Source organism: Aotus nancymaae, unplaced genomic scaffold (assembly GCF_030222135.1).
Source record: "Aotus nancymaae isolate 86718 unplaced genomic scaffold, 86718_ANA_hifiasm-v0.15.2.pri h1tg000003l, whole genome shotgun sequence".
NCBI classification, from domain to species: Eukaryota; Metazoa; Chordata; class Mammalia; order Primates; family Aotidae; genus Aotus; species Aotus nancymaae.
The window spans coordinates 38,584,374-38,604,597 of NW_026988414.1; the positions used below are offsets into that span (position 1 = coordinate 38,584,374).

Below are 20,224 nucleotides of genomic sequence, written 5' to 3' on the forward strand. Positions count from 1 at the left end.
CTTTGATGCCTGCACCCCATAATTTAGTTTAATGAACCATGTCTGCTTCTCCAGATGTGCCATTCTCTCTATGGCCTTTTCTAATTTCACATGATTAACACTCTACTTTGGATTGATATGTCTTTCATATTAGATGTTTTTTTCTTTTTTTTGTAATTTTTGAGACAGAGCCTCACCCTGTCACCCAGGCTGGAGTGCAGTGGTGAGATTTCTACTCACGGCAACCTCTGTCTCCCAGGTTCAAACACTTCTCCTGCCTCAGCCTCCCAAGTAGCTGGGACTACAGGTGTGCGCCGTCATGCCCGGCTAATTTTTTGTATTTTTAGTAGACAGAGTTTCACCATGTTGGCTAGGCTAGTCTCAAACTCCTAATTTGAAGTGATCTGCATGCCTCAGCCTCTTAAAGTGCTGGAAGTACAGGTGTGAGCCACCTCGCCCAGCCCAGATGTTTTTTTTCTACGAAGCATTCAGGAGATTAGCAGTGTGGGAAGGGTGCCTTCTTGGTCTCAAAGGAGAACTGGCAAATAACTATTGGAAAAATAATTTAAAAACACATTTTTGTTGTTGTTGTTGTTGTTGAGACAGGGTCTCACTCTGTTACCTAGGCTGGAGTGCAGTAGTGTGGTCATTGCTCACTGCAACCTCGAACTACCTTCAAGTAGCTGGGACTACAGGCACACACAACCACACCTGGTTAATTATTTCTATTTTTTTGTATAGACTGGGTTTTGCTTTGTTGCCTAGGCTGCTCTCAAACTCCTAGGCTCAAGCAGTCCTCCCACTTCAGCCTCTCAAAGTGCTGGGATTACAGGCATGAGCCACTGTGCCCAGCCTAAAACATAATTTTTTTTTTTTTTGCACCTTCTGGCAAAAACATAATTTCTTGATACTCTGATTTATGTATAGAATAAAACCCTATTGTTGAACATACTGATTGTTGTGAATAAACATCTTTGTATATGGGTATTGTGATAGTGGATTGTTTCTGAATGGGAATATGAACTTTTTGTTTTTGTTTCTCTTGTCTTTCTTTTTTTTTTTTTTGAGATAGAGTCTTGCTCTGTCACCCAGGCTGGAGTGCAGTGGCTTAATCTCAGCTCACTGCAACCCCCAACTCCTGGGTTTGAGTGATTCTCCTGCCTTAGCCTTCCAAGTAGCTGGGAGTACAGGCGCGTGCCATCACAGCCAGCTAATGTTTGTATTTAGTAGAGACGGGTTTTACCGTGTTGGCCGGGCTTGTCTCGAACTCCTGACCTCATGATCTGCCCGCCTCAGCCTCCCAAAGTTTGGGATTACAGGCGTGAGCCACTGCACCCAGCCATTGTTTCTCTTTTGTTGGGGAGATAAGGTCTCGCTCTGTCACCGAGGCTGGAGTTCAGTGGCGTGATCATGGCTCACTGCAGCCTTCACCTCCCAGTCTCAAACAATCCTCCTGTCTCAGCACTCCACCCCCCTCCCCAAGTAGCTGGAACTACAGGCATGTGCCACCATATCCAGCTAGTTTTTTGTATTTTTTTGTAGAAATGGTGTTTCGACATTTTGCCCAGGCTGATCACTCCTGGCCTCAGTGATCTGCCTGCCTAAGCCTCCTAAAGTGCTGGGATTACAAGCCTGAGCCACTGTACCTGGCCAGGAATACAAAATTTCCTTGCTGCAGGTCGCTCAATTGTACCCTAGAAAGATACCATTTTAGCTTGCCACCAACAGTGTATTCAGGGCTCAATTCATAGAAAAGTGTTCTTGGTTTTTTAAGTGCTTTATTATTACTTGCTAAGAAAAATGATTTCTCTTTTTAAGCATTCATTTTATGTAGAAAAGTAATTCTTTTTTTATGTTTGGAGGCAGGGTCTCTGTTGCCCAGACTAGAGTGCAGTGTCATGATCTTGGCTCACTGTATCCTTGACCTCTCTGGGCTCCAGTGACCCTCCCACATCAGCCTTCAGGATAGCTGGGACTATAGGTTCGTGCCACCACGCCTGCCTAATTTTGTACTTTTTGTAGAGACAGGGTTTTGCCATGTTGCCCAGCCTCCCAGAATGCTGGGGTTATAGGCCTGTACTACTGCACCTAGCCTAGAACAGTCGTCATTATTATTATTTTTTTTTTGAGATGGCATCTCACTCTGTCATCCAGGTTGGAGTCAGTGGCACGGTCTCAGTTCACTGCAACCGCTGCTTACCAGGCTCAAGCTATCCTCCCAACTCAGCCTCCTGAGTAGCTGAGGCCACAGGCGTATGCCACCATGCCTGGCTAAATTTTTGTATTTTTGGTGAGATGGGGTTGCCATGTTGCCCAGGCTGGTCTCAAACACCTGAGCTCAGGTGGTCCATCTACCTCAGCTTCCCAAAGTGCTGGGATTACACGTGTGAACAGTAATTGTTAATAAAGAACAGTCTAGAACAGTCTCTTTTTTTTGAGATGGAGTCTTGCTCTGTCACCCAGGCTGGAGTGCAGTAGCACAATTTTGGCTCACTGCAACCTCTGCCTCCCAGGTTTAAGCAATTCCCTGCTTCAGCCTCCCAGGTAGCTGGGATTGCAGGCGCCCACCACCACATCCAGCTAATTTTTTTTGTATTTTTAGTAGAGACAGGTTTCACCATCTTGGCCAGGCAGGTCTTGAACACCTGACCTTGTGATCCACCCACCTCAGCTTCCCAAAGTTCTGGGATTAGAGGCGTGAGCCACTGTGCCCGGCCAAACAGTCATTCTTTTTTTTTTTTTTTTTTTTTTTTTTTTGAGATGGAGTTTCACTCTTGTTACCCAGGCTGGAGTGCAATGGCACGATCTCGGCTCACCGCAACCTCCGCCTCCTGGGTTCAGGCAATTCTCCTGCCTCAGCCTCCTGAGTAGCTGGGATTACAGGCACACACCACCATGCCCAGCTAATTTTTTGTATTTTTAGTAGAGACGGGGTTTCACCATGTTGACCGGGATGGTCTCAATCTCTTGACCTCGTGATCCACCCGCCTCGGCCTCCCAAAGTGCTGGGATTACAGGCTTGAGCCACCGCGCCCGGCCTCAAACAGTCATTCTTAATAAAGGGATTGTGGCTGGGCACAGTGGCTCACACTTCTAGTCCCAGTATTTTGAGAGGCTTAAGCAGGAGTTTGAGATCAGGAATCCAGGACCAGCCTGGGTAACATAGTGAGACCCCATTTTTATAAAAATAAAAAATTACCTGGCCATGATGATACACGCCTATAGACCCAGCTACTTGGGAGACTGAGGCAGGAGAATTGCTTTTTTTTTTTCTATTTTTTATTTTTATTAAGATAGGGTTTCACCATGATGGCCAGGCTGGTCTTGAACTCCTGACCTCAGGTGATCCACCCACCTCGGCCTCCCAAAGTGCTAGGATTACAGGCATGAGCCACCCCGCCCGGCAGGAGAATTGCTTAAACCCAGGAGGTTGAAGCTGCAATGAGCTATGATCATATTATTGCACTCCAGCCTGGGTGACAGCCAGAACCTGTCTCATTAAAAAAAAAAAAAAATGGGGAGTGGTTATAGTCCCTATAGAAAGCCTTCAGGAAGCCCATGGATCTCCCTGAAATTAAATGTAAAATGTGTTGTTTTTGTGTAATTTTCTAGAAAAAGAGGCCTAAGTTGGATATTGTATTCATGCCTTTAATCTTAGCACTTTGAGAGGCCAAGATGTGAGGATCACTTGAGGCAGGGGTTCAAGACTAGCGTTAGCAACAAATTGAGACCTGCCCCCCATCTCTACAAAAAATAAAATAAGGCCAGGCCAGGCTTGGTGGCTAACACTTATAACTACCCCTTTGGCAGGATGAGGTGGCTGGATCACTTGAGCCCAGGAGTTTAAGACCAACCTGGACAATATGTCAAAACCCTGTCTATACAGAAAAAAAAAAAAATGCAAAAATTAGTCAGGTGTGGTGGTATCTGTAGTCCCAGCTACTCAGGAGGCTGAGGTGAGAGGATCACTTGTGCCCAGAAGGTGGAGGTTGCAGTGAGCTGAGACTGCACCACTGCACTCCAGCCTGGGCAACAGAGTGACACCTTGTATTAAAAAAAAAAACCAGCCAGTCATGGGGGTGCATACCTGTGGTATCAGCTACTTTGGAGGCAGGAGGATTACTTAAGCCCAGGAAGTTGAGCCTGCAGTGAGCTATGATCATGCCACTACTGCCCTCTCTAGCCTAAGACAGTGGGGCCCTGTCTCTAAAAAAAGAGAGACGTAGGGGGTCCAAGGCTCAAAAGGCTCAAAAAGGTTAAGTACCACTGCTCTAGAGGGGAGGATTCCTAAGCCCTACTGCCCACTAAAAATCAGCTGTGGATGTATGCCAAGTGACCTAAACATTTGGCATAGAAAATTAGTGAGCTTTGGCCAGGCATGGTGGCTCACGCCTGTAATCCCAGCACTTTGGGAGGCTGAGGCAGGTGGATCGCAAGGTCAGGAGTTCCAGACCAGCCTGGCCAACATGATGAAACCCTCTCTCTACTGAATATACAAAAATTAGCTGAGCGTGGTGGCACACGCCTGTAGTCTCAACTACTCGGGAGACTGAGGCAGGATAATTGCTTGAATCCGGGAGGCAGAGGTTGCAGTGAGCAGAGATCATGCCACTGCACTCCATTCTGGGTGACAGAGTGATTCTGTCTCCAAAAAAAGAAAATTAGAGAGCTTTATCAAAATGTATAAAATTCTCGTTAAAAAATTTCAAGCAAGGCGTGGTGGCTCATGCCTGTAATTCCAGCATTTGGGGAGGCTGAGGTGGGCAGATGACTGGCCAACATGGTGAAACCCCATCTCTATTAAAATAAAAAAAAGGCCGGGCGCGGTGGCTCACGCCTATGATCCCAGCACTTTTGGAGGCCGAGGCGAGTGGATCACATCAACAGATTGAGACCATCCTGGTCAACAAGGTGAAACCCCGTCTCTACTAAAAATATAAAAAATTAGCTGGGCATGGTGGTGCATGCCTGTAATCCCAGCTACTTGGGAGGCTGAGGCAGGAGAATTGCTTGAACCCAGGAGGCGGAGGTTGTGGTGAGCCGAGATCGCGCCATTGCACTCCAGTCTGGGTAACAACAGCGAAACTCCACCTCAAAAAAAAAAAAAAAGCCAGGCACAGTGGCTCACACCTGTAATCCCAGCATTTTGGGAGGCTGAGGCAGGCAGACCACCTGAGGTCAGGAGTTCAAACCAGCCTGGCCAATATGGTGAAACCCCGTCTCTACTAAAAATACAAAAATTAGCCAGGCATGGTGGTGTGTGCCTGTAGTCCCAGGTACCTGGGAGGCTGGGACAGGAGAATCACTTGAACCTGGGAGGTGGAGGTTGCAGTATGCCGAGATCATGACATCGCACTTTAGCCTGGGTGTCAGACTGAGACTGCATCTCAAAAAATAAATAAATAAAAATAAAAATTTAGCAGGGTGCTGTGGCATGTGCCTGTGATCCCAGCCACTTGGGAGGCTAAGCAGGAGAATCACTGGAATCCAGGAGTTGGAGGTTTTAGTGAGCTGAGATCATGCCACTGCACTCCAACCTGGGTGATAGAGTGAGACTGTCTCAAAAAAAGAATAGGCCAGGTTTGGTGGCTCATGCCTGTAATCCTAGCACTGGGCAACATGGTGAAACCCCCTCTCTACTAAAAATAAAAAAAATAATAGTCGAGCATGGTGGCAGGCACTTGTAATCCCAACTACTCAGGAGAGTGAGGCATGGGAATCACTTGAACCCAGGAGGCAGAGGTTGCAGCGAGCTGAGATTGTGCCACTGCACTCCAGCCTAGTGATGAAGCAAGACTGTCTCAAAAAATAATAATGATAAATTTCAACAACCGTGTCAAACTTAAAAATTATATTTTAATGTCTAGACCTTAGGTGAATCATTCTCTTAGTGTAGCTATTAAAATATCTACTACTTGGCTGGGTGTGGTGGCTCACACCTATAATCCCAGCACTTTGGGAGGTCAAGGTGGGTGAATCACTTGAGGTCAGGAGTTCAAGACCAGCCTGGACAACATGGTGAAACCCCATCTCTACTAAAAATACAAAAATTGGGCAGGCATGGCAGCGCATGCCTATAATCCCAGCTACTCGGGAGGCTGAGGCAGGAGAATCACTTGAACCTGGGAGGCAGAGGTTGCAGTGAGCTGAGTTCACGCCCTCGCGCCACTGCACTCCAGCTTGGGCAACAGAGCCAGACCCCTGTCTTAAAAAAAAAATGCCTACTGCCCTGTGTTTAGGCTGGGCCATCTGGCCAAGCTTCAGTACATATGAGGATGATGCACAAATAGCTAGACTATGGAAGCCCATCTTGGCTTCTGTGGAATCTCCCACAGAGGGGTAGGTATATCTGACATATGTGTACTCCCGGCCCTGCAGGCTCACGTGATGGTTCTATGGGACTCTGGGAGGTGACAGATGATGTTTTGACCAAAAGTGATGCAAGACACAATGTGTCACGGGTCCCTGTGTATGCACACATCACTCACAAGGCCTTAAAGGACATCCCCAAAGAAGACACAAACCCTGACAACTGCAAGGTTCGGGCTCTGGCCTTCAACAACAAGAACAAGGTATGAACTTGTCTAGGGATCCCTGAAGCCTATTCTTCTTGCTTATGTCTTGGGATACGCACTCCCCTTTCCTTCCCCATCAGTGCTTGCTACTTAGTATGGTTCTGACCCCACAGAGCACCTCTTAAAGGCTGAGGGATGCTGGTAAGAAATTATAACTGAGGCTGTGAAACCCACCCATTCAATTGATCTCTGCAGTATTTCTCTGAGTGGTCTATATTTGTGGGTCAGCCTCACAGAATTCCCCCAGGGCCACCCTGATTTGACTGTCTCTCATTTGCACATGCCTTTGCCGGTGCTCTATTCTAGGCATGATTTTCATACCTGCTTCTAAAAACAATCGCTTTTTTCTCTTTGGTATTCATTCTTTATTTTTATTTTATTTATTTATTGTTTTGAGACTCAGTCTCGCTTTGTTGCCCAGCCTGGAGTGCAGTGGTATGATCTCCGCTTGCTGCAACCTCTGCCTCCCGGGTTCAAGTGCTTCTCCTGCCTCAGCCTCCCAAGTAGCTGGGATTACAGACAGCTAATTTTTTGTGTGTGTGTGTGTGTTTTTAGTAGAGATGGGGTTTCAACTTGTTGGCCAGGCTGGTCTTGAACTCCTGACCTCGTGATCCACCTGCCTTGGCCTCCCAAAGTGCTGGGATTACAGGCGTGAGCCACCGCACCCAGCCAGTATTCATTCTTTTTTTTTTGAAACTGTGTTTTGCTCTTGTCTCCTAGGCTGGAGTCTTGGCATCCCAAAGTGCTGGGATTAGAGGCGTGAGCCACTGCCCCCAGCCAGTATTCATTCTTTACTGCCTACTTTCCCTTCACTCTTAAACTAAGTATTACCTTCTTATTGAGTCAGATCTGATGCTGAGGTTTTAATAAAAGCAGAGTGTCAGCCAGGTGCAGTGGCTCACGCCTGTAATCCCAGCACTTTGGGAGGCCAAGGCAGGCAGATCATGAAGTCAGGAGTTTGAGACCAGCCTGGCCAAAATGGTGAAACCCCGTTTGTACTAAAAATACAAAAAAATTAGCCAGTTGTGGTGGCACGCACCTGTAGTCCCAGCTACTTGGGAGGCTGAGGCAGGAGAATTGCTTGAACCTGGGAGGCGGAGGTTGCAGTGAGCCGAGATTGTGCCACTGCACTCCAGCCTGGGCGACAGACGGAGCAAGACTCCATCTCAGGGAAAAAAAACAGAGTATATACCCAGAGCCAGAGAAAGGCTTCTCCAAAATCTGAATCAGGCTACAGTTTGGAGGGTAGTTCCCTCAGCCTCCTATCCTGTCTGTATTTATGAACTGAGGGTAGATTTATCTCTCCTAGGTTAGACTCTTACAGAAATTCTCATACTAGGCCGGGCGTGGTGGCTCATGCCTGTAATCTCAGCACTTTGGGAGGCCAAGGCAGGTGGATCACCTGAAGTCAGGAGTTCAAGACCAGCCTGGCCAACATGGTGAAACCCAGTCTTAAAAAAAAAAGAGAGAGAAAAGAAATTCTCACACTAGATTATGAAACTATCCTTCATATGTGTGCCCTACTTTAATTCTCCAACAGGATGTTGAGGGAATGATGACATAGTGAGTTTTTGAACCATGGGTGCCTGTGTTATTACAGGCAGCCTTAATTTAATATGTTGTCCAGCTGCATTTTATAGGGTAAAGTAATAGTCTAATAATTACTGGCATCTCTGCTGGAATCATCACAACCTAGGAGTAAAGGACCCCGACCTTAGGATCTGTGCCTGCTTACTATTATACATTAGTTGCTACAAATGAGAATATAACCTGGTTTTCATTGCTCTTGTAGGAACTGGGAGCAGTGTCTCTGGATGGCTACTTTCATCTCTGGAAGACTGAAAATACACTGTCTAAGGTGTGATGAACATGATTTGGTTGTTTTACCTAATAATTTACCTTACCGTTAAAATTCTGTAATTCTCCCAGAGCTTCTTCATTCTTGTTTATTTCATCTCTCTATTTATTTATTTTTGAGACAGAGTCTCACTCTGACACCCAGGCTGGAGTGCAATGGTGCAATCTTGGCTCACTGCAACCTCTGCCTCCTGGGTTGAAGCGATTCTTATGCCTCAGCCACCTGAGTAGCTGGGATTATAGGTGTCTGCCAACATGCCCAGCTATTCTTTTGTGTTTTTAGTAGAAATAGGGTTTCACCATGTTGACCAGGTTGGTATTTTTATTTTATTTATATTGAGACAATAAATATAGGGTCTCACTCTGTCACTCAATCTGGAGTGCTGTCATGGCTCATGGATCAGTATGCCCTTGGAACTCCTGGGCATAAGCAGTCCTCTTGCCTCAGCCTCCCAAGTAGCTGAGACTATAGGCATGTGTCACCACACTCATCTGGGCATTTTTGTTTTGTTTAATTTTTTGTAGAGACAGAGTCTTTGTTATGTTGCCCAGGTTGGTTTTGAACTCCTGACCTCAAGTGATCCTCCCACCTTGGTCTCACAGAGTGTTGGGAGTTAAAGCGTGAGCCATTGAACCTGGTCACAATTATTGTTTAAAGACCAGTTCTTGGCTGTGCATGGTGGCTCACACCTGTAATCCCAGCACGTTGGGAGGCCGAGGTGGTCAGATCAGCTGAGATCAGGAGTTCAAGACCAGCCTGGCCAACATGGTGAGTCTGCGTCTCTACTAAAAATACAAAAATTAGGCCAGGTGTGATGGTGAGCCTGTAATCCCAGCACTTTGGGAGGCTGAGGTGGGCGGATCACAAGGTCAGGAATTCAAGACTAGACTGGCCAACATGGTAAAACCCTGTCTCTACTAAAAATTACAAAAATTAGCTGGGCATGGTGGCTCGTGCCTGTAATCCCAGTTACTTGGGAGGCTGAGGTAGGAGAATTGCTTGAACTGGGACCCGGGAGGCAGAGGTTGCAGTGAGCTGAGACTGGGCCACTGCACTCCAGCCTGGGCTACAGAGCAAGACTCTATCTCAAAAAAAAATTACCTCAGTGTGGTGGTGCATGCCTATAATCCCAGCTACTAGGGAGGCTGAGACAGGAGAATGAGAATTGCTTGAACCTGGGAGACGGAGGTTGTAGTCATCTGAGATCATGCCACTGCACTCCAGCCTGGGCAGCAGAGTAAGACCCTGTCTTTAAAAAAATAAAATAAAATAAAAGATGTATATGAAACAAATGAATTTTGTGGTTAGACTTGGGTGCCATCCCCAAGATAGCTTAATACATATATGCAGGTATTTAAAAATCTGGAGAAATCCGAAATTCAGAACATTTGTAGTCACAAGCATTTATAAGGGAGACTCAACAAGCAGCTTTTACATAGAGTTAAACCTACATGTGAATCATTTATCTTTTTTTTTTTTTTGAGACAGAGTCTCACTCTGTCGCCTAGGCTGGAGTGCAGCAGCACAATCTTGGCTCGCTGCAACCTCCACCTCCCAGGTTTAAGCGATTCTCCTGCCTCAGTCTCCCGAGTAGCTGGGATTACAGGTGTGCACCACCACACCAGGCTAATTTTTTGTATTTTTAGTAGAGATGGGGGTCTCACCATGTTGGCCAGACGGGTCTCGAACTCCTGACCTCAGGTGATCCACCCGCCTTGGCCTCCCAAAGTGGTGGGATTACAGGCGTGAGCCACCGAGTCCAGCTTTTTGTCATCTTCTTATCCTGGAGGCCTTTGCAAGAGGAAGCAGGGTTCCAGGTATTAGTGATTCCTTCATATCACAATAGCTTTTGAGCTCCACTGACCCTGGGTGGTGTCTTATGAGTAGTATGCACCCACTGAAGATTTGCTAACTGACAAAGACACAGGGTTAAGGCTGATGTGGGTTATCTGGGATTAAGCTAATCCATGAGTGTGCTTTCTGTAGTGTACAATTCCCAATCAGGTGGGAGGGTGGGCTGCGAGTAGCCAGAGATCAGCCTCTTTATATGAAAAGCACTGAGGAGAGTAGTGGCAGACACAACAGAGTGGGACCATGGCTTTAGTGCCCTTGAACAATTCCCAGAAACAACCTGAATAGTTGAAACAGCCTACCAAGAAAGGCCATGGCCTTTCTAGCTACTTCTGATTATTTATTACAGATTTGCCTTTTCCCCAGCCTGTCTCCTTCAGTATCTAGGTCTTGTTTACTACAGTCACCTCCTCTTTCTCCTGTATACCTAGGGGTGGAACAGAGTGTTATTTCCATAATCAAGGCTTGACTTTATGTGGGTTGTGTATGAGGGAAGCCCACTGAGGTGGGAGTTCTGTCCCTGCCTTACTTACACTCTCTGCTGATGCCATGGGTACATCTCTCCTCTATTTTCAGCTCCTCTCCACCAAACTGCCATACTGCCGTGAGAATGTGTGTCTGGCGTATGGTAGTGAATGGTCAGTGTATGCAGTGGGCTCCCAAGCTCATGTCTCCTTCTTGGATCCACGGCAGCCATTATACAACGTCAAGTCTGTCTGCTCCAGGGAGCGAGGCAGTGGTAAGAGTCCCTATGTGCACCTCAGGCCTACAGCTGCAATTGCATATGGGTTTTTACTTTCAGTTTCTTTGTTGGTTTCCATATAGGTGTAGTGCTTTGTGTGGAACACATGGAAGTGTGTTCAAAAAGGAGAGTGACACAGGCCAGGTGGGGTGGCTCATGCCTGTAATCCCAGCACTTTGGGAGGCTGAGGAGGGTGGATCACGAGGTCAGGAGTTCAAGACCAGCCTGGCCAACATGCGAAACCCTGCCTCTACTAAAAATACAAAAAATTAGCTGGGCGTGTTGCCTGTTATCCCAGCTACTCAGGAGGCTGAGTCAGGAGAATCACTTGAACCTGGGAGGCGGAGGTTGCAGTAAGCCAAGGTCATGCCATTGTATTCCTGCCTGGGCGACAGTACAAGACTCCGACTCAAAAAAAGGGGAGGTGGTGACACAAAAGGCACTGGAGTTTCAAACACCACAGACAAATGTGTGGCCACAGAAGCCTTTGTTGGAAGCTACCATTTGGGATATTAGTTAGTGGTTTCCATGTTCATTTAGAGAGCCCTACTTTCTATCCTGTGGTAATTTTTTGCTGTGGCCCTGCCTGAACTAAAATTCCATTTATGTTAAGGTGTGATATGGTGGGATAAGGAGGAGTTTACAAAAAGGCATGAGGAAACTTTAGGGTGATGAATATGCTCACTATGTAGATTGTGGTGATGATGTTATGAATATATACATATGTCAAAACCTCAAATTGTATACTTTATGTGCAGTATACAATAAGGTTGTATAGGTTTGTATGACAAACCTCAATAAGGCTGAAGAAAATACTGAGTTTAGTTCTGACCTTTGGGTAAATTAGGCTTCCTCAAATCTTTTATAGCATGTTATTTGTAAGAGCACCCTCATTCTTTATTGGAGGGGAGAAAAAACACTTAATATAGTGTACTTTGAAGGTTTCAAAATACTTTTTTCTGAAATCCCATTTCATCATACCAAGAACCCTGTGGGAAGCAGATAAGAAAAGACAGTTTTACACATAAGACCTGGAGCAGCTGGCTGAGTGCAGTGGATCATGCCTGTAATCCCAGCACTTCGAGAGGCCGAGGTGGGTGAATCACAAGGTCAGGAGGTCGAGACAAGCCTGGCCAATATGATAAAACCCCATTTCTACTAAAAATACAAAAATTAGCTGGACGTAGTGGTGGGCAGCTGTAGTCCTAGCTTCTTGGGAGGCTAACGCAGGAAAATCACTTGAATCTGAGAGGCAGAGGTTGCAGGAAGCTGAGATCATGCCGCTGCACTCCAGCCTGGGCAACAGAGCGAGATTCCATCTAAAAAAAAAAAAAGACCTAGAACAGCTAAATAATTTGCCCAGCATCACATAGCTTGATGGGGGAACAGTGAGGGACCAGAATCCAGATCATCCAGCTTAACAAATTATATTTTCTTTATCTCAGTTTATCCCATTTCTCATGCAAAAATATGACTGTGTTATCCTGAGAGTCCTAAAAGGCACAGTATGGATTACAGTTCACCCTCTTTTTCAAATAGTGTTTATTTCTATGCAGTTACTGCAAAGCAGCTTTTGTTTTGGGTTTCTTTTTTTTATATTTTTTGGAGACAGTGTCCTCACTCTATTGCCCAGGCTGGAGGACAGTGGCACAGTCTCAGCTCACTACAGCTTCCACCCGCCAGGCTAAAGCAGTTCCCCCCACCTCAGCCTCCCAAGTAGCTGGGACTTTAGCGTGTGCCACCTTGCTCAGCTAATTTTTGTATTTTTGTAGAGACAGGTTCTCGTCATGTTGCCCAGACTGGTCTCAAACTCCTGGGCCGCCCACCTAAGCCTCCCAAAGTGTGCTGGGATTACAGTCGTGAAAACTACTGTGCTCAGCTATTTCTTTCTTGTTTTTTTTTTTTTTTTTTGAAATGAGTCTTGCTCTGTCACCTAAGCTGGAGTGGAGTGTCATGATCTGAGCTCACTGCAACCTCCGCCTCCTGGGTTCAAATGATTCTCCTGCCTTAGCCTCCCAAGTAGCTGGGACTACAGGTGTGCGCCACCACGCCTGGCTAATTTTTGTGTTTTTGGTAGAGATGTAGTTTCACCCTGTTGGTTAGGGTGGTCTTGAACTCCTGACCTCAAGTGATCCACTCGCCTTGGCCTCCCAAAGTGCTGGGATTACAGGTGTGAGCCACCACACCCAGCCTGTTTCTTCTTAATTGTAGTTAAAATGCTCATTATTTTGGAACAAAGAATAATGTATAATGAGAGTAGTAGAGAGGCCGGGCATGGTGGGTCATGCCTGTACTCCCAGTACTTTGGGAGGCTGAGGTGGGTGGATCACAAAGTCAGGAGATCGAGACCATCATGGCTAACATAGTGAAACCCCCATCTCTACTAAAAATATAAAAATTAGCTGGGTGTGGTGGCGCACGCCTGTAGTCCCAGCTGCTTGGGTGGCTGAGGCAGGAGAATTGATTGAACCCGGGAGGCAGAGTTTGCAGTGAGCCAAGATCACGCCACTGCATTCCATCCTGGTGACAGAGCGAGACTCCGTCTCAAAAAAATTAAATTAAATTAAATTAAAAAAAAAATGAGAATAGTAGAGAAAGGAATAAATAGGGCCGGGCGTAGTGGCTGACGCCCATAATCCCAGCATTTCAGGAGGCCAAGGCAGACAGATCACCTGAGGTCAGGAGTTTGAGACTAGCCTGATCAACATGGTGAAACCCCGTCTCTACTAGAAATTAATAAAAAATTAGCTGGGGATGGTAGCGGGTACCTGTAGTCCCAGATACTCAGGAGGCTGAGGCAGGAGAATCGCTCGAATCTGGGAGGCGGAGGTTGCAGTGAGCCGAGATCGTGCCATTGCACTCCAGCTTGGGCAATAGAGGGGGACTGTCTCAAAAAAAAAAAAAGGAGTAAATAGGTTTAGCTGGAATAATGTGAGCAATGAAAAGTTTTAAGAGGTTTTGGGTACTGTTTAATGGCAGTAACTTTCATACCTAATAAGGAAATACTGGTTCCACAAATATTATCCAGTTCTTATGTGCCAAGAGATATCTTCATATCCCAAGCACTTATTTGATCCCCAAGTACAGCAGATATGTTTTCCTTGTGACCTAAAGTAATTACATGACTTGTCTTAAACTTCTTTGGGTATTTAAGTTCTGGGCTTTTTGCCACTCTCAAAACACCTAATACCAGATTAAGACTTCTTGCATTGTGGCTGGGTGTGGTAGCTCATGCCTGTAATCCCAGCACTTTGGGAGGCCGAAGTGGGTGGATCACTTGAGGTCAGGAGTTCAAGACCAGCGTGATCAACATAGTGAAACCCTGTCTCTATTTGAAAATGCAAGAATTACCCAGGTGCAGTGGCTCACACCTGTAATCCCAGCACTTTCGGAGGCTGAGGCGGGCAGATCACCTGAGGTTGGGAGTTTGAGAACAGCCTGACCAACATGGAGAAACCCCATCTCTACTAAAAATACAAAAATTAGCAGGGCGTGGTGGTTCATGTCTGTAATCCCAGCTACTTGGGAGGCTGAGGCAGGAGAATTGCTTCAACCTGGGAGGTGGAGGTTGTGGTGAGCCGAGATCACGCCACTGCATTCCAGCCTGGGCAACAAGAGGGAAACTCTGTCTCAAAAAAAAAAAAAAGAAAAGAAAATGCAAGAATTAGCTGGGTCTGGTGGCGGTGTCTATAGTCCCAGCTACTTGGGAGGCTGAGCCAGGAGAATTGCTTGAACCCAGAAGGCAGAGGTTGCAGTGAGCCAAGATCATGCCATTGCACTCTAGCCTGGACGACAGAGTGACTCCATCACAAAAAATAAAAGACTTCTTGAATTGCCACAGTAGTGGTTTTAGGTCAAATACAAGGAATCCTTACTGACATAATGATGTATAAATATGCCGATTACCCTGAGTTGCAGTGTAGGTTGGAAATACATGATATGGAGAAGAGCTTAGAGTTAGAAGATGACTCCAGAGTGAGTTGAGAAGAAGCAAGGAAGTTCTGAGCACTTACGGTCTTCAGCCAAAAGCATCTTGAGCATCATCAGGAATCTGACACTTTTCCAAGGCTTTTTAGATGGTTTCTGTTAGTGTGTGAATAGGTAGGATGGCATCAGGATTCTGTTTGCTTTTCCATGAGCTTACCTGCCATTGGAAAAGCACTGTCTGATACTTGGTTATGGGGGTGGGCAGTGGGAACTCAGTGTTGAAAAAAGTCAGGCTAGCAGACAGTCAAGCACATATTCTCTCCCACCTCACTCCCTTTTACTTTTCTCTCTTTTAGGGATCCGGTCAGTGAGTTTCTATGAGCACATCATCACTGTGGGAACAGGGCAGGGCTCCCTGCTGTTCTATGACATCCGAGCTCAGAGATTTCTGGAAGAGAGGCTCTCAGCTTGTTATGGGTCCAAGCCCAGACTAGCAGGGGAGAATCTGAAACTAACCACTGGCAAAGGCTGGCTGGTGAGTAGGCCCCTGCCTGAGATGACTGCTACACAGTAACAGAAAAATTATCTTCCTCTACCCCTCAACCCCCACTAACATACCATCTACTCATACTTTTTCACTATTAAGAGGCGCACTCCTTGGAACAGGAAAAGTCTTCTCCCTGATTTTGCTTTTGTGTGTGCACATTGCCAGTGGGAAAACTGGGGCCCAGTAAAACACACTGGTTGACCTAGGATTCTCTCCCTAAGGCATAATAGAGCAAGAAGGATAAGGAACCTCCCACCAGAGCTGCCAGTGATTTTTTTTTTTTTTTTAAGATGGGGTTTCACCATGATGTCCAGGCTGGTCTTGAGCTCCTGACCTCAAGTGATCCACCCACCTTGGCCTTCCAAAGTGCTAGGATTACAGGCGTGAGCCACTGCACCCAGCTGATTTTTTTTTTTTTTTTTTTTTTTTTTGAGATAGGGTCGCTTTGTTGCCCAGGCTGGAGTGCAGTGGTGTGATCATAGCTTACTGTATGTAGCCTTGAACTCCTGGGCTCAAGCAATCCTTTTGCATCAGCCTCCCAAGTAGCTGGGACCACAGGCATGTGCACTATGCCCAGCTAATTAATTTTTTTAGTAGAGATGGGGCCTCAACATGTTGCCCAGGCTGGTCTCAAACTCCTGGGCTCAAGTGATTCTCTGACTTTGGCCTCCTAAAGTTCTGGGATTACAGCCATGAACCACTGCACCCTACCTCCAGTGAATTATTTAAGTGTTTTGTTCTTCTTCCTGTGACTAGTGGGTGGAGGGAAAACAGACGTTTGGTTCCAGCTCTCCTGAGAAGACCTGAGCCTTGTCTAGCAATTCTTCAGCTGCTCTGTTCTTCTCTAATGTTTAGTTGGAAAAATGAGGCCCCAATTCCCATGAAAACCAACAGCCAGTCTCCTGACATGAGGCTGTACCTATAGAACCCTATTCCCTTAAGAAGACCAGAAAGCATTCCAGTCCCTTCCTCCCCCTTTTCCTGCCCCATGGCTAGAGGTGCTAATGTAGTCTCTTTCTCTTCCCATAGAATCATGATGAAACCTGGAGGAATTACTTTTCAGACATTGATTTCTTCCCCAATGCTGTTTACACCCACTGCTATGACTCATCTGGAACGAAACTCTTTGTGGCAGGAGGTCCCCTCCCTTCAGGGCTCCATGGAAACTATGCTGGGCTCTGGAGTTAATGACAACTTAACTCCCCAAATGTAGAGATTTATACTAACTTCCATCCTCAGTTTCCTTGTTTCTTTTGCAATTTTTTTCCCCAGTTGTGTGAGGCTCTCGTGTTTTAGTGGGAACACCAAAGTTTGCCTATGGTTTAGGCACTTAATAGGAAGAAGCTCTGTACAGAAATCTGAAGGTTGTTTTGTTTTTTGTTTTCCCTTTTGGTAATCAAAATTTTACTATCTTTTATGCTTTCTCTCTTTTCAACCAAACATTGTTGCTAATCCTTATTTTTCTTTAAGTGACACATATTCTCCCTTCTCTGGCTTCTTTAGGCTGAAATGACATAGTCATTCTCACCCTTACTTCACTCTTGAGAGGTAGGGCTCCTTTATAATTATATGGTTGCTGTCAGACTTTCTGTGAAAGTTTGGGAGCTGTGTGTGTGCTTGTGTGTGTGTGTGTGTGTGTGTGTGTGTGTGTGTGATCTTGTGTGCCTGTAGGTACTGTGTGTCACTGAAATTACCTGGAGTGAGGATTACTTGTAATTAAAATATTTATAAAAGAAACAACTTTATTCACAGAGTCCAGCTTTGGGACTAGTCTGTATCTTGTTTTTTAAAGTCTAACAACACTGATAATAGGAAGTAAAAATGGAAAGGAAAAGAAATTACCACTGGGCAAACCTTTTGAGTTAGATTGCAGGCTTCCTGGGGCCTCCCATGCCAGAACTGCAAAGTGATCCAGACCTACCTGTCTTCCCACCTGTGTGTTCCCCATGTGGGAAGTTTGTGTCACTTCCACTTCCCACCCTCTCATCTGCCTAGCCAGTAGCCAGTCTCCTAAAACATCAAACTCATCATCCAGGTGCAGCTCTAGAGGCTGCAAAAGGTTTCATGGGACTTAGTAGAGAGGATCCCGATCCTTGCTTCCCTCTCCTTCCCCTCAAGACCTGATCTGGTGTTTTAGGGGCCTGGAGCTGGGAGTCTTGAGTCTGCTAAGATTCACATCCATAGTCCCCTTGGCTTTGAAGGGGACTGCCATTCTTCCAATCTCCCCAATGGGTTTTTCTATTATTTTCTAAATTGGGTTAAGTCTAAGAGGGTGGGGGTGAGCAGGGGTTTTTATCCATGTGTAGTGAGTGCTTCTTGTGTGGAATATTCATTTTCTCACTGCAGCGGGACTTGGGGTTGAAGCCACCCCTCCTACTCAGTTGGCACAGCCCTGAAATGGTGACAGGCTGGCCTGCAGTCAGCATCATCGTGCATGTAACAGCATTGATCTGATTAGTAATTTGTCTGTTCCTCCCTTGAACTGTCTGTTTAGTCTGAGGTTTTTAAACTTGCAGGCAACTGATCATGCTGTCCACTTGTTCCCTGCTTTTTATGCATCATGTCGAAGATAACAACTGTTCCCACCCACGAATTCCTCTAAACACATATTCTGCTTTTCTGTCAACATCCCATTGTGGGGAAAGGAAAAGTCATATTTATTCCTGCACCCCAGTTTTTTAACTTGCTCTCCCAGTTGTCCCCCTCTTCTCTGTGTGTAAATAGGGAAATTGGAAAAAAAAAAAGAGTATCCTCCTCTTAATGGTGAGGGGCTGCTGGAGAGGGAGACAGCAAGTCCACCCTCACTTGTTACACAGCACATACCACAGGTTCTGGAATTCTCATCTTTGAACCTAGAGAAATAGGTGCTATAAACGGAATTAAACAAAATGCTGGATACTATAGATCTTTTAATTGTCTTAATTTTTTTCTATTATTAAACTACAGGCTGTAGATTTCTTAGTTCTCACAGAACTTATATCATTTTAAACTGACTTGTATATTTAAAAAAAAATAAATCTTAAGTAGGATGTTTTGTACTATTGCCAGACCCTTTTATGTGATGGGCAATGCGTTTGATCGTTTGAGATTTTCTGTTTTTAAAAATGTAGCACTTGACTTTTTGCCAAGGAAAAAAATAAAATTATTCCATTGCAAAATGTTGTGAGTATTGTATAGCCAAGAGCCTTTGAAAAAGGCTCCACATGACTGGTTGGAAGGTTGGCTTGAGTTGTTGGAATTGCTTGTGGCAGTAGGGGAACACAAGTGTTACCTCCAGGTTACAGGCAGGTCAAATACAGACACAGATACTAAGACCTGCTTGCTCCCGGTCCCCAGCTCTAAGCTAAGATCAGTTGCTCTGAGGTCCAGTTGAGGTTGGATATCCCCAGGGGAATTAGTGTGACCTTACTTCTCTTTCATAAGTAAGGGTTGGTAAGCCAGGCACAGTGGCTTAGGCCTGTAATCCCAGCACTTTGGGAGGCCAAGGCAGGCAGATCATGAGGTCAGGAGTTCAAGACCAGCCTGGCCAACAAGGTGACACCCCATCTCTATTAAAATTAGCCACGTGTGGCAGTGCGTGCCTGTAATTGCAGCTACTCTGGAGGCTGAGGCAGGAGAATTGCTTGAACCTGGGAGGTGGAAGTTGCAGTGAGCCAAGATCCTGCCACTGTACTCCAGCCTGAGTGACAGAGTAAGACTCTGCCTCAAAAAAAAGTAAGGGTTGGTAATAGGCCCTGTCTGCTTGGATGGTGCCCTGAGAATGACTGTGAAAGTGGCTGCATAGTACTCTGGGAATAGGATATTATTTATTTATTTGTTTGTTTTGTAGTTGGAACCATAGACCTTCACTGCCCTTTGTAAGGAGAAGACACAGTGACCACAGTGAGTGATGCTCTTCCTAGAGCCTATTTGGAGCTATAGCTGAGAGAAACTGCTAAATCATACCACCCACCCTTCCTCACACAGTCATCTCTGGAAAACCCACCAGGGTTGGGCCAGAGTGAGATTCCATGTAAAAAAAAAAAAAATGTCTATTGTCAAATCATTTTGGGGAAATGCAGATTAGAACAAAGGCAACTTCATTCCTTTAGTCTTAGGTTTTTTTATGTTTACAATTTGGAAAGGAGAGCTTTTATTTCTCAAAGGGTTGCACCCTGCAGGGTCGCCATTCTGACAGGCTGGGAAGTATAGCCTCTGGCCAGAAGCCAGAAACACACTCTGAGGGAGGGGCAGAGAGCACAGGAATTTATGCTGAACAAAGTGACTGAATATACATATTTAATAAGCTATAAGAGGAGTCCTGAATATTTACGAAAGAAGAAATGTACACATGCACAACTGAACTCTCTGGTTTTTGATATTTTACTATGGGACTTGTTCCATGGAACATACTCAAAGAAAGGTGACTTAGGGGATGTGGGATTGACTTGGCCTAGGCCTCTGGCCTCCTGGAATCTTGGCCCTGCTCCCATTTTCCAGCCAGACTTTCCAGCAAAATGTGTATCACAGAAGGGCTTTGTGGAATTTACGGGGTCCTTTTTTTGCCAGCAGTCCCTACTCCCTTCTATGAAAGAACTTCTTGTTCTCTCTCAGGCCACATGCCACATACCCTATTCCAAATGGTCTGCTGGTTCCTCCTCATCCTTTGGGTCCTTTCACAGAAGGCTTTGGAACTGAACTGAATTCTTAGCCCTTCCTGACTTGTTTATGCTCCAAGTCCCTGGTCCCCTGCCAACTCTAATTGA

General features: G+C 45.7%; 1 protein-coding gene across 2 annotated transcripts in view; it reads left to right on the forward strand.

Moving 5' to 3' along the window:
• Nucleotides 1–18,637, forward strand: part of DCAF12 (DDB1 and CUL4 associated factor 12) — a 44,793-nt gene extending 26,156 nt beyond the window's left edge. The window contains exons 5-10 of one of the 2 annotated variants that reach the window (XM_012463215.2): nt 6,358–6,551; nt 8,347–8,412; nt 10,840–11,002; nt 11,991–12,098; nt 15,289–15,467; nt 16,509–18,637. In XM_012463215.2, the coding sequence (XP_012318638.2) occupies nt 6,358–6,551; nt 8,347–8,412; nt 10,840–11,002; nt 11,991–12,098; nt 15,289–15,467; nt 16,509–16,667 (869 nt within the window). In that variant the 3' untranslated portion in view covers nt 16,668–18,637. The remainder of the gene's footprint in view (nt 1–6,357; nt 6,552–8,346; nt 8,413–10,839; nt 11,003–11,990; nt 12,099–15,288; nt 15,468–16,508) is intronic. The other variant, XM_012463216.2, reaches the window with a different exon arrangement.
• The last annotated feature ends 1,587 nt before the right edge of the window (nt 18,638–20,224 follow it).